The sequence below is a fragment of the Anoplolepis gracilipes genome, chromosome 14 (genome assembly GCF_047496725.1).
Source record: "Anoplolepis gracilipes chromosome 14, ASM4749672v1, whole genome shotgun sequence".
Taxonomy (NCBI): domain Eukaryota; kingdom Metazoa; phylum Arthropoda; class Insecta; order Hymenoptera; family Formicidae; genus Anoplolepis; species Anoplolepis gracilipes.
Window position 1 is genome coordinate 10,516,599 of NC_132983.1, and position 13,068 is coordinate 10,529,666.

The 13,068-nt window shown below is 51.0% G+C and overlaps 1 protein-coding gene across 1 annotated transcript; it reads left to right on the forward strand.

Annotated features, from left to right (window-relative positions):
* The first annotated feature begins 846 nt into the window (after positions 1–846).
* Positions 847–1,197, forward strand: LOC140672947 (uncharacterized). The gene has a single exon (XM_072905425.1). It carries the CDS (start codon positions 847–849, stop codon positions 1,195–1,197), a length of 351 nt encoding a protein of 116 aa, XP_072761526.1.
* The last annotated feature ends 11,871 nt before the right edge of the window (positions 1,198–13,068 follow it).

Genomic DNA, 13,068 nt, shown 5'->3' on the forward strand with positions numbered 1-13,068 from the left:
ACCAATATGCCTGCTGGACGAGGTCAGCAAGATCTTTGAGAGGATCATTGCAAAACCGACTTGTTCGACATATATCCCGAGAGGGTGGTCTCCACGAGGAGCAATATGGCTTCCGCGAGGGATGTTCGACTGTGGATGCGATTAGTCGTGTTACGTCCCTCACGGAGGAAGCCGTGGAAGGGGGCGGGGTGGCACTTGCGGTATTACTAGATATCGCAAACGCCTTCAACACCCTGCCCTGGGATAGAGTAATGGATGCCTTGTTGCAATACAGGGTCCCTCCCTACCTTGTGGAGATCATCAGACAATATTTCCGGGATAGGAGCCTGGAGTTCGTCACACAAGACGGACTCCAATGCCGACGGGAAATTCGATGCGGGGTTCCGCAGGGGTCACTCTTAGGACCCCTACTGTGGAATCTCACATACAACCGAGTCCTTTGCCTTCCTCTCCCTCGTGGCTGCCACGCCATCTGCTATGCAGACGACACATTAGTGGTGGCCGCGGGGAACAGCTGGGGGATACAGCAGCCAAGGCCGAGACAGCGGTGGCAGTTGTGGTACAAAGCATCACTGGTATGGGTCTTAGAGTGGCGGCTCAAAAAACCGAGGCTCTTTACTTTCACAGTAAATCCTCTGAGAAACCGCCAAGGACTCATATCCGGGTGGGAGATACTTCTATCTCGGTGGGGAACCGGCTTAAATATCTCGGTCTCCTACTGGACGGCGAGTGGAAGTTTGGACACCACTTCAATGTCCTTGCCCCAAGGTGAAGCGCTTCTCCACGGCGTTGGGTAGGCTCCTGCCAAACCTTGGGGGACTGGATGGTTGAGTCCGCCGTATATACATGGGCACCGTAAATGCGGTGGCCCTGTATGAATGCCCAATATGGGCGACGGATCTCGTGGCCATGCGTTATGCAAAGGACAAGTTCCGACGCATACAGCGCAGCATGGCCGTGAGGGTGATAAGGGCCTACCGCACGGTGTCCCATGCGGCGGCCACGGTCCTGGCGGGTTCGCCCCCCTTGGAGTTCCTGACCGCAATGTACGCGGAGCGGTATAATTGGGAAAGGGGGCTCAGGAGGGGTCATGGCCCTCTACCAGCCAGGGTCAAGAAGACCATCCGGATCCACGCCCAGCGGTCTATGGTGGAGAGATGGAGTGCCCACCTATCTGACCCGAAGACTGCGGGTTAAAGAACCCGCGTTGAGGCCGTCCGGCCCTGTCTACAAGAATGGTTAGACAGGGCCCGAGGTGAGGTATCCTTTAGGATGACACAGGTGCTCACCGGGCATGGGTGCTTTGGTGAGTACCTGTATCGAATCGGCAAGGAAGGTACCACGGCCTGCCACCATTGTAAGGAGGTGAGAGACACGGCGCGGCACACGCTGGAGAAGTGTCCGGCGTGGGACACGCTGCGCCGTGATCTCTGTTCAGTGGTTGGCAACGAGAGGTCGTTGCCAACCATGGTTACGAAGATGTTGGGTGATGAGAGATCCTGGAAGGCGATTGCCTTCTTCTGCGAACAAGTTATGACGCAGAAGGAGGCGGCCGAGCGCATACGCCGACAAGAAGAGGCGGCGGCAGAAGCGGCGATTGCGGCCGCTGCAGCGGCTGTTGTAGATGACAGCAGCGAGGAGAAACAGGAGAAGGAGAGTGACTCCGATGGGAGCTTGGGTCCCTCCTTGCATCGGCTACCCCCACTGACAATGAAGCTAAAGGCCTTGACGAGCAATTGAGGGGGGACAATCCAGTCGCCCTCTCCTCAAAGGAGAAGATGACATTAGAGGGGGGCATGGTTGGGGATTGGATGTCTCCACCAAGTGCTCCCCTCCCCCTTATTAGCCCCCCTAGTAACAAACAGGATGGCGAGGAGGTAATAAGATCCCTCCTCATGGTCGCTAAACGCGAATGAGAGAATTAAAAAAGAGAGGGGCCAATAGGCCCCTCTATAAAAACCACACCTCAACGAAAGGTGGCTGGAATGATGTTCCCCCAACCAGAGACGAACGTCTGCTTTAGAGACGGTTGCGTCTTTCCCTCGGGACCTGGGTAGTGCAGGCGGGGGCCTGCATTGCCCTGTGTCGGGTCCCAGAGGAAGGTGAACGGGCGGCGTGGCCCCACTCGTTCACAAAAATAGAAGAAATCAGGTAGGACATCAACAGTCCTATCTGGGAAGGAGACTCAGCGAAAGTCAAATGTCGCCGAGTCTTAAGCGCGGAGGGGACCCACAGTCAGGGATACCGAAGTAATGTAACTGCGAGTCCCGGGTCCCTGCCTGCCCCTCCATCGCGCGGAAGGCCACCGCAGGAGTTTTAGTTGGTAGTCCGGTGGTCCAATATGATCAGGACCACCGGGAGTCCAACATAACCACCATCCCTCTCCCGAGGGTGGTGGTATGCATCAAGCATTTCTCCTGCGTCAAAAAAAAAAAGGTACACCCCATCACCACGGTGGTCCCCCACTGGACGGCCACCAAATCGTCTTCTTTCTCTAACATGGAGGCCAGAGCGGAATTCGCCGCCCTCGGTCTCCATGTTATGGACACGGAGCCCCGATCGTCCCGCACCCAAATCGGCCACCCCCAGGCCATAACCCTCTGCTGCGAGGCTGTGGACAAAAACGTCCTGCGCCTTGCGGCAGTGGTTCAGTTTGGCCTGAAAGATTTTAGCCTTCATTTTGGTTATTAAAGGCGATCAGGTCCTTCAAGGAATCTTCTGTCCCCACCTGGAGATTCCCCCAACCCTTCCCATCTAGGGGATGATCGGTAAGTAGACAATAGGTGGGGGAGGGTGAGGGCGACGTGGTTGCCGCTTCTGTTACAGATTCCAGGGTTGGAAGGTGGAGGGGGACAGAGGGGAGAAGAAGTGTTTTTCCTCTTCCTCCCTCCTCCCGTGGGCCCTCTACTACCTTAACCTTCACAGGTGGGGATTGGGCCTCTTAAGCGTTTCCCTGTGTCAAGGATACGGGGTCCTCCCTCGCATACCTTTTTCTTTTTTCCTTCCCAGTTCTGGCATCGACGTCCGTAACTTCTTCTCTATACTTGGGTAGCACAGCTACCTCAGGGGTTGCGGGGTGAGGATGGGCGGACGCCGATCCAAACGGGATATTCTCTTTCTTTTTGGGAGAGAGGGGGACGGCAGGGGGTTTGGTCCTCACGGCCCCTCCCCCTTCCTTTGCCGGTTTTTTCGGCTAAGGTTTTGTTACGGGGCAGACTTGCCGTCCAATCAAATGGTTGGACGGCCGCCCGCGCCCTGCACAAGTCGAACAGCTCGGGGTCTTGGCCGGGCAGTCCTTGGGTGTGTGAAGTTAGCATCTCAAATGTTAGAATCTCAAAAATAAACTTTATATTTATTTGCATCCAGCATGGTTCTACAGTTCCTGATAAGTTTTAACAAAAGTTCCGTCCAATTAATTATTAAAATCGAATTTTTAAAAATGAGATGCTAACTTCCGACAACACTTTACAGCATCTCACCATATTTCGAATACCTGATTACGGGGAAGTAAGAATAAAAAGAGTTCTATCGCCTAAACACGTCCTGTCAATAGTTTTGACGATTAAACAATTATTTTACCCAAAAAATTCATATTTTCGAACATAAATGTGAGATGCCGGTCGATTTTCGACAGTTCTGTTTATTTTAAGACAGTTCTAGTATAGTTTTGGTCATGTACATTAATTTCATAAAGAGTTCTCATGTTAAAAACAATTAAAAATATTTTTAAACAATTATTTTTCCAAAAATCGCGTATTTTTTAATATAAAGCTGAGATGCTGGTCGATTTTCGACAGTTCTGTTTATTTTAAAACAGTCTAGTATAGTTCTGGTCATGTACATTAATTTCATAAAGAGTTCTGATGATAAAAATAATTAAACAAATTTTTAAACAATTGTTTTGCCCTAAAATCGGGTATTTTCTTATAAAGCTGAGATGCTGGTCATTTCTTGACACATATGTATATATATATATATATATATATATATATAATTACATTTATAATTAATTAAATATTATATACTTCCATTATTAAAAAAATGTGTTAATAAAATAATCTTTTATATAATTCACTAATAATACCATTACTGTTGCTATTAAGTAGTATAGTAATAATTAAGTCAATAATTATTTTTTATTTTTATATTATATATATGTATATATACATACATACATACATATATTATACATACAAGGTTTCCCGAAATGACTGGTAAATATTTTAATGGCAGGTTCTTAAAACATTTATATATATATATATATATATATATATATATATAATATATATACAATATATATATAATTATATAAAATTATATATACTGTTACGTCCGTGTCAGCTATATAAGAAAATTGATATATCGATCGGTCAAAAGTTTGAAAGAAAAACGAGCGTCGCAAGAAGATGAGTCTGCTTTCGGACGTAACATATATATATATATATATATATATATATGTGTTACGTCCTGTCGGCTCCACATATTTCCTCCCACGAAATGAACAATAATCGTCCGATCGGTCACAAAAAACGGATCGCGCAATAGAAAAGAACCGTTATTATCAAATAATGTTTAGACCTACTAAAAACGATATCTAAACAAATACCGGAAGGGATCAATAACGAAATCCTCTAAACAACGAAACAGGCAAACACAGCTGCATAATCTTAAGAAAGAAATAAATAATGCCGCTACGCACTGTCGGCTCCACGTTTTTCCTCCCACGAAAATGAAACAATAATCGCCCGACTAATCATAAAAAGGATCGCGCGACGAAAAATATTTTAAAATATTGAAAACGATGTTAAAAGAAACGACCGGAAAGGGTTGATAGTGAGATCCCCTAAATGAATAAATCGACAAACACAGCTGCATAATCTTAAGAAAGAAACAAATAACGCCGCTACGCACTGTCGGCTCCACGTCTTTACCTCCTATAAAGATAAAGCAATAATTGCCCGACCAGTCATAAGAGGGCCGCGGAACGAAAAAAATGTTTTAAACATTGAAATCGATGTTCAAAGAAATGACCGAAAAGGATCGATAGAGAGATCCCCTAAATAAATAAATGGAAAGAAACAGCTGGATAATCCCAGGAGATAACCAAATGAAGAATCTTCAAATTTCCTAAGAGGCCGTACAGAGCCCACCAATCAGCAACAATCAAAAATAAGGAGGAGAAGGATCTCACCGAACGATAGCTTTTTACACGTCAAAATCTCAAAAATACTCCCGCCCAAATTGTTAACACGCCCTCAAGATTTAATATAAAAAGGGAAGACTCGCGCATTACGAAGACCAAAAAATTTAAAATCAGTCGACAGTACAGCATCAGATTCATTCGGCACAGATTTTTCGGTCGTTCGCTGATTCAAGCAATTCGTTTTACACTGCGGGAGTCCCGATTACATCTTAAAATCTATTAGAGTCAGTGCTCAACAAAGACCACCCGCCAAGTAAGACCACAACTGGAGCCACAACTACACCAGCAGCTAAAAAAAACGCAACAAATCTGCCTAAATAGTAAGTTTAATTTCCTTCTCTTTTGTTTTGTTTTTTTTTCTCATCGTCTCTTTTCTCCTTTATTCAACCCTGTTCTTTTACTAAGTATGCCTAAAATCGCACCGACCCGCCGATTCTCGCGAGCCAACCAAGACCATAGATCGGACGACACGACCGTGTGCGAAATCGCGCCGTAACACATATTACATTTTCGTAAATCTTTATTATTATTTTTTTTCCTCTTATTATAAACCATTGTAACAAATATCAACCAGAATAAAATCTTTAGAATCGCACTCTTTCCTCCTCTTTTCTGGTTGATGACCTCCGTACTTATGTAACACCCGCGATCCACACACACACACACACACACGCACACACTCATACAAATAATTTTAAAGCCGATATTAATAAGATCATATGTAAAATGGTAAGAATTAATTGAATAAATATTAATCTAAAAATTAAAATGATCGGTAAACTTATTTAACTCTCTCACTCCCTCCACGCAAAAGATCATATAAGGTCCCGTCCCGCGTAAAAGAGATTCAATTCTCTTACGAAAAAGGGACCACCGAGAGAGCGTTCGCATAACAGAGTAATAACGACACCCGTCGTTTACTTGTTTGCTAACCTGCAGCTCGCTCGACCGAATCACTCGTCGATAAGACTTTTGACATCGGAACAGTTCTTGTTACGCCCTTTCTCTGACTCATCCTCTCTACGGGCCTGGACGTAACATATATATATTTATATTTTATATATAATTATACATAAAAATATATATATGTATTTATGAAAATAAATAAAAAAAAAAGAAAATAAATAGAGTTTTTAATTTACTTTAAATTAATATTTAATATTAATATATGTATAATTTAATCATTAATATTTAAAAAAATTTTATGAAGATATCTAAATTTTTGTAATATTACGCAGCATAACGTTATCTTCCGTAAATTAGTTACATTTTTATATAAGTATTGTAAATTTACAGTTAAATGCTCGTTGGTTCATTTGTGACAAACCATGAATTCGATCAGATATTGATATTGTGTTATAAACCCGGTAAAAAATTTTTATATATAATCAGACAAAAATAGTCGTATCTAATTATACAAATTTATACGAAAATATACGAAATTTGTCCATTTTATATATAATTATTAATAATTATACATAAAATGTTGCAGGCATTGTGTATAAGTATGTATAAGCTTACATATACATAATTCTAATTGTAGCTATCAATCCATTTATATATAAATATACGTAACGTTTTATACGGTGTCATCTATAATAAGGACTCCTCCGGAAGGGAGGACGCTCTTCAGGCGGGCGCGCTAAGGCCCTCGCGTAGTGTCTTCGTTACTCCTCAACCCCCGCCCAGCCACGCTCCGGCTTAAGGGCTTTCGCCCCCGGCGTACTATGTGGCGCTCACCATCATTTCCGCCGCGACCGTCGCGTCTGTAGCAGGAACCGATTCGTACGCGTCCGACACCCAGGTATGCATGCCGGTGCTATGCATCCTGCCCGAGCCGGGGTCCAAGAGGAAATCCGGCTAAAGATGCGCTCTTAATTATCCCTCCACTCCGGTTTCCCGGGGCTTCGGGACAGAGCCTCCCCACCACGTCAAGGTGACGCATCATCGGGGAGGAATCTAACCTTTTTTTTTTTTTTTTTTTTTTTTTTTGTTTTTTTTTTTGTTACGAGGGGAAATGCCTTTACGCATCCCCGGCCTGGTATTGGTTGGCCGGGGTATGTGGGACTCGCCGGCGCTATAGAGGAAGCACCGGAATGCCCACTAAAACCCCCCCGGGTATCCTTCCCAGACGGTTTATGCAGAAAGGAGGGCCTCGCCATCGGCACTATCCCTCCTCCTGCCCGTCTCGTACACACACACGCTTGGACCTGGGTCCAACGAGCACTCGCAGGAGCGTCCCTTCCCTATTACGACCCCGGGATACCAGCCGGGGTCTTCTCCTTCCCAGATTGCAGTAGACGGAGGTGGAATGTCCGTTTCCTACCCACCTCCGGCTCTGCGTCTCTCCCACACCAGAGACGTAATGGGGGGGGGATAATCGTGTCCCCCCCTTCATCGTCATCTTCGTCCTACTTCCTTGTCCACCCCACTGCCTGCCCCGGCCCCCTGGTCCGACCGCCCACTTACTAGTGGTGGTTGGCTTTCAAGGATGGGGGTCTGATGTTGGGGGTTCTCGCCCAAATTCCCGGGAGAGGGAGGAGGGGTCTCACCTTCCCTCCCCCCGCGTCTCTCTCGTCCTTCTCTTTCTCTTTCTCGCTCCGCCTCCTCTTTTGTGCTGATGACTACTCCACAGAAGGAGGCCACCGCTTTCCATTTGTCCTCCCCTTCTGCCATAGCCTTCACTATGGCTACGAGGGAGAGATCCTCTCCCACGGCCGTGGACAATTCCGCCCGGCTTTCCACCCACGCAGGGCACATCTCCAGGGTGTGCTGCGCCGAGTCCAGGGGATCGGTGCAGTGGTGGCACTTGCCCGTAGTCTCCTTCCCAATACGGTCCAGATATTCGCCGAAGCAGCCGTGTCCCGTAAACATTTGGGTCATACGGAAGGTCATTCCCCCCTTCCTTTTTTCCACCCAGGCCTCTAAGTGAGGCCCTATGGCCTCAGCCACCCTACGCCCCGCAGCTCTGCCAGACGGAGAGAGCAGCTGCTGCTTCCACCGTTCCAGCATCTTCCTATGGTGCTGCCGCCTCACCGCAATCCTCGCCCGGGGGACGATGTTCCGCCCCGCCTCCCGGAGCCCTCGCATGCGTCGGTACACATCGGTGTACATTTTCGCGAGGAGCTCCACGGGAGGAATCCCCGCCAAAGCAGTCGCCGCTTCGAACGACACTGTACGGTAGGCACGTACCACCCGTAATGCCATTTTCCTTTGGACCCCGTGCAAAATGCCCAAGGTCCTCCGGTTGCCGCTGATATCTTTGGCCCATACGGGTGCCCCGTACAGCATCATGGCGTGAACCGTCCATCCATACAGCCGCCTGACTCGACCGTCAGGGCCTCCCAGGTTCGGGAGTAGACGGCCCAGCGCGGCAGCTGCTTTCTCCAGGCGGGGAACTAACTGGGCAAAGTGCGCGGCGAAGCGCCACCCACCGTCCAGCAGTAACCCCAGATATTTAGAGGTATTTTCCACCTTCGTCTCCACCCCCTCTACCATGACCCAAAGGCTCGGCGGCACACCTCTAGCACCTGGCCGGAAAATGATTGCCTCCGTCTTCTGGGGCGCCACCTTCAGGCCCAACTCCCTGATAGCCCGCGTAATACACGCCGTCGCTACCGTGGCCAGGGCCGAGGCTTCCCTTCCGTTTTCCCCCTCGGCTAACACGATCGTATCGTCCGCGTAGCAGACGACCGTGCAGCCGGGGCGGATGGCCGTTCTTACCACCCCGTCGAAGGCCAGGTTCCACAGGAGTGGCCCGAGGACCGACCCCTGTGGGACTCCACATCCCACTCGTCTCGTAACCTCTACCGCGTCCCTGTTGGTGTAATGCAGGGAGCGGTCGCTGAGGTACGATTGGATGATCCGGCGGAGGTATCCCGGCACGCCGAAGCGGGCCATGGCTCTTTGGATACATCTCCAGGGCAGGGTGTTAAAGGCGTTCGAGATGTCAAGAGACACGCCGATCGCCACCCTGCCCTCCCGCACCGCGGCCTCCGCAAAGGCGCGCACCCTCAGTACTGCGTCCACGGTTAATCTTCCACCGCGGAAGCCGTACTGCCGGTCATCCAAGTTCGGCCCGATGCTTTCCAGGTGCTCGACGAGGCGATTGGCGACTATCCTCTCCAGGATTTTGCCAGCCTCGTCGAGCAAACATATGGGCCTGAATGACAAGGGGGTCTCCATATCCTTGCCTTTCTTGTGCAAGAGGACCAAATTGGCCCTCTTCCACCTCTCGGGGAAGACTCCCAGTCTGAGGCACTTCGTGTATAGGTGTGCAAGATGCCCACCTCAAAGGCTCCAGCCCATGCCTTCCTAGGGAGTCCATCGGGTCCGGGGGCCTTGGTGCCGCGGAGTCTCCGCCTGCACCTCTCCATTTCTTCCCCCGAGACCGCCAGTCCTCTGACCATTCGGGTCCTCCCCTCGCAAAGATGGGGAAGGGGGTATCCTCCTCCTCAGATTGGAGAAAGAGCCCTCCGACCACCCGGTCCAGGGCTTCCGGGGAAAGGGTCTCCGTAGCCGGTGGCCCTCTATTGCGAAGCTTCCCGAGCACCATTTGGTATGGCCGTCCCCAAGGGTTCTCTTCCAAGTGCGAGAGGAGCTCGTCCCACGCCCTAGCTTTCGCTTTTTTTATTTCCAGGCGTAGGGCGTCCCTGGCCACTCTGTACGCCTGGTAGAGGCCTCTAACTTCCTCTACCGGCCTATCCTTCTTCTTGGCCCGGGCGTATTTCCTCCTTTGATGGACCGATGACCGCCGCAATTCCGCGATCTCCCCGGTCCACCAGTACGCCGCTCTACGGCCTTGCGGACCAGCCTTGATCCGGGGCATTGACGCGTCACATGCATCAGACATGGCGCCCCGGATCCACTCGACTTCCTGCTCTATGTCCCTATCGGCCTCTCCCGATTCTCCTCTCCCCAGCCACGTGGCCGAAAGGATCGAGGCCATAAAGGCGTCCTCGTTCATTTTCTTTGTGCTCCAGCGCCTAGGAGAGGTCGTCTCTCTCAGCCGTCGACGCTGGAGCACCTGCTCGGGTGTGACCACGAGGCCGTAGACTATGTACCTATGATCTGACAAGGTCTCGACCTCCGTGGCCACCTTCCACCCTAGCACCTGTTGAGGGTCGCTGGGGAGGCCCAGATAAGGTCCACCACCGACTCTCCCCTTTCCCGTACGCAGGTGCTTATCTCTCCCTCGTTCAGCAGCCTTAAATCCAGTGTCGCGGCCCACTCTTCGACCGCGACACCTCGGCGGTCCGTCCTCGGGGAACCCCACGTCATCGATTTTGCGTTAAAGTCCCCAGAGACTACCACCCGCCCCACTCCAATCCCGCTGATGATAGCGGAAAGGGAGTCCAACCTCTCAGCAAATCCTGAGAGGTCCAGACTAGGCGGCAGGTAGACCCCGATGACCAAAACGGGTCCCCACCTGACCGCCACCCACCCTTTGCCCTTGCCCACCAATGTGGCGGAAAGTGAGGCCGGAGCATCCGCCCTCCATGAAAGGGCTACGGAGCCCAACTCGTCCCCCACCCACGAAGGGTGCTCGGGGATCCGGTACGGCTCCGCAGCAATGCCCAAACCACAACCACGCTCCGCCAGAGTGTGCACAAACAAGTCTTGCGCCTGACGGGCGTGGTTGAGATTTGCCTGCAAAGACCCGAGCCACCATTTATTTATTATTTAAATTTTGATTCGGGCCTGCCTCCGATCCCTTTCAAGAAGAGGGGCTTTCGGGACCCCTTTCCCATCCTGTACCCTCTCCTTCAGGGGGGTAATCTGGGGTGAGGAGATTTGTATCCTCGTTCTCCTCTGTGTTTCCCTTCTTCACCTCGGTCTCGCCCACCATCCCAGCTGTCGCTGTTCCGGCGGGTACTCCTTCCAGAGTATTCTCCCCTTCTATGATGGTGGGGACATCCTCCGTTTCCTCATTTCTCTCCATTTTTTCTCTCCCCTCCTTCAGCTGCTTGTTGGGGGGTGAGGAGCAGGAATTGTTGAGGTCTTTAGCTTTTTTCTCCACTTCCCCCTCTCTCTTTTTCTTCGGTTGCGACCTAGGTGTTGACGCGCCGCGGGGTGTGGGAGTTCCCCCATCCACTGCCCTCTTCGCCGCGTCGGGTCCTTTTTCCTTTGTAGAGGATCCTTTTCCCCCTATAGAGGAGGGTTTCCGGCCAGTGCTCTCCCCTACAGGCCTGCGTGTTTCCCCACTAAAGGCCCCGGTAGTTCGCCCAGTCATTCGACCACCCTGCGCAATGGGACAAGCCGCACTCCCCGCCCTATGTTTTGCCGGCTTCCCTTTATCCGCGCATATGGGACATCTGGGCGCCGCTCTACAGTCCGCCGCTCGGTGTCCCTCCTCCCCGCACTGGAAGCAATCGAATCTTCGTTCCACGGTTGCCGTGCATTTCGACTGTACGTGTCCCCTACCCAGGCATTTAAAGCACTGGAGGGGCCTCTCCTCCAGCAATTCAACCCTGACGTGGGCCCACCCAACCTTTATTCTGCCGGCTTTCGCCACCAGATTGGCGGCAGCTGCAGGGCATTTGGCCCACGCCGAGCCCATCCCGTTGGGGGCTCTTCGTATCGTCCCCACTTTGATGTCCCCGTGGGCACATCCACCGACTTCCGCGATTGCGTCCCTTACCTCCGAGGCATGGACTGCATCGTCCAGGTCCCGAAACAGAAGCTCCGCAGTCTTGGTAGGGAGGGATACCCTAACTCCCTCCGCCCCCTTCAACGTCTTCCTAAGTTTGGAGGCAAAAGCCATAGCCTTTTGGCTGGCTCCCTCACCTCCCACTTCATATATAATCTCCCCTGTCAGGGCCCTCCTGTTCCTGAGCTCCGTGATGTTGAGCTCAGTCAGGTCGATCTGTCCTTTCGCACGGCGGACCATTTCGCTGTATTGCCCCTCCGGGCATGTAAGGACAACCGCCGCGGTGCGGGGGACCCTTATCGGCCTGGAGGCACCAGCTCTCTTCTTCTTCTGAACCCCATCAGGGGGTCCAGGTGGTGGTGGTCTCTTCTCCTTTCCCTTTACCTTGGCTGTCGGGGGTGCTGGGGATGCGGTCTCCTTCCCGCTCCTTAGCTTCCCTTTCTTTTCCAGTGCCGCCGCATATGTGAGCCGCTCCTTGTCGGCTGCCCGCGACGGTCCTGGGACTGGTCCTCCTCCGCCTTTAATTATGGCGGCTTTAGTTCCCGCTCCTCTTTCTTTTTGTCCTCTGAAAGGGCCCTGATCTTCTCCCACAAAGGTCGATCCCAAGGCGAGGTTTTCGGCGTACCTAACCTCTACCATCAGGTCTCCCTCCTTGAGATACTTCCGCCCTTTGATAACTTTAAGGGCCTCGGACACGACCTCCTCCACATTCCATCCCACCTCGGGGTTGGCCCTAATTCTTATCTCCTCCTCCTCCATGAGCGAGAGGGAGATTGGCGGTTTTTTACCTCGGGGTTGCAGTACCTCCAATTTCCTCGCCGCCCCCTTTTTCCTGTTCTTCCTTTGGTTTTTCCCTTCCCTTATGTCAGGTCCCTCCTCCCCTTTTGTATTTGGGAACTTTCCTCTGTATGATCCCGCGGGGGATGTGTTTGTCCCCATGGATTTGGGAGCCACCGAATCGGTTTCTGGGGCCCCTTTCTCCAGGAGCGGTTCGGTCTCCATCTCTTCGCTGGAGCCTTCTTCCGCGTAATTAACTACTCCCATACCTTCTCTGCTTCTCGTACGAGGGGCAGGGGTAGGGGTACCTGGAGCCACCTCCAGGGGAGGTTCTTTTCTCCTGATGGGCGTACCTTCTTCTACTCTTTTCCTTAGGAGTGCATTCTCCTCTTTAAGCGCGGTTTCTCTCCGCGTCAGCTCCTCCATCTGGCGCTGAAGG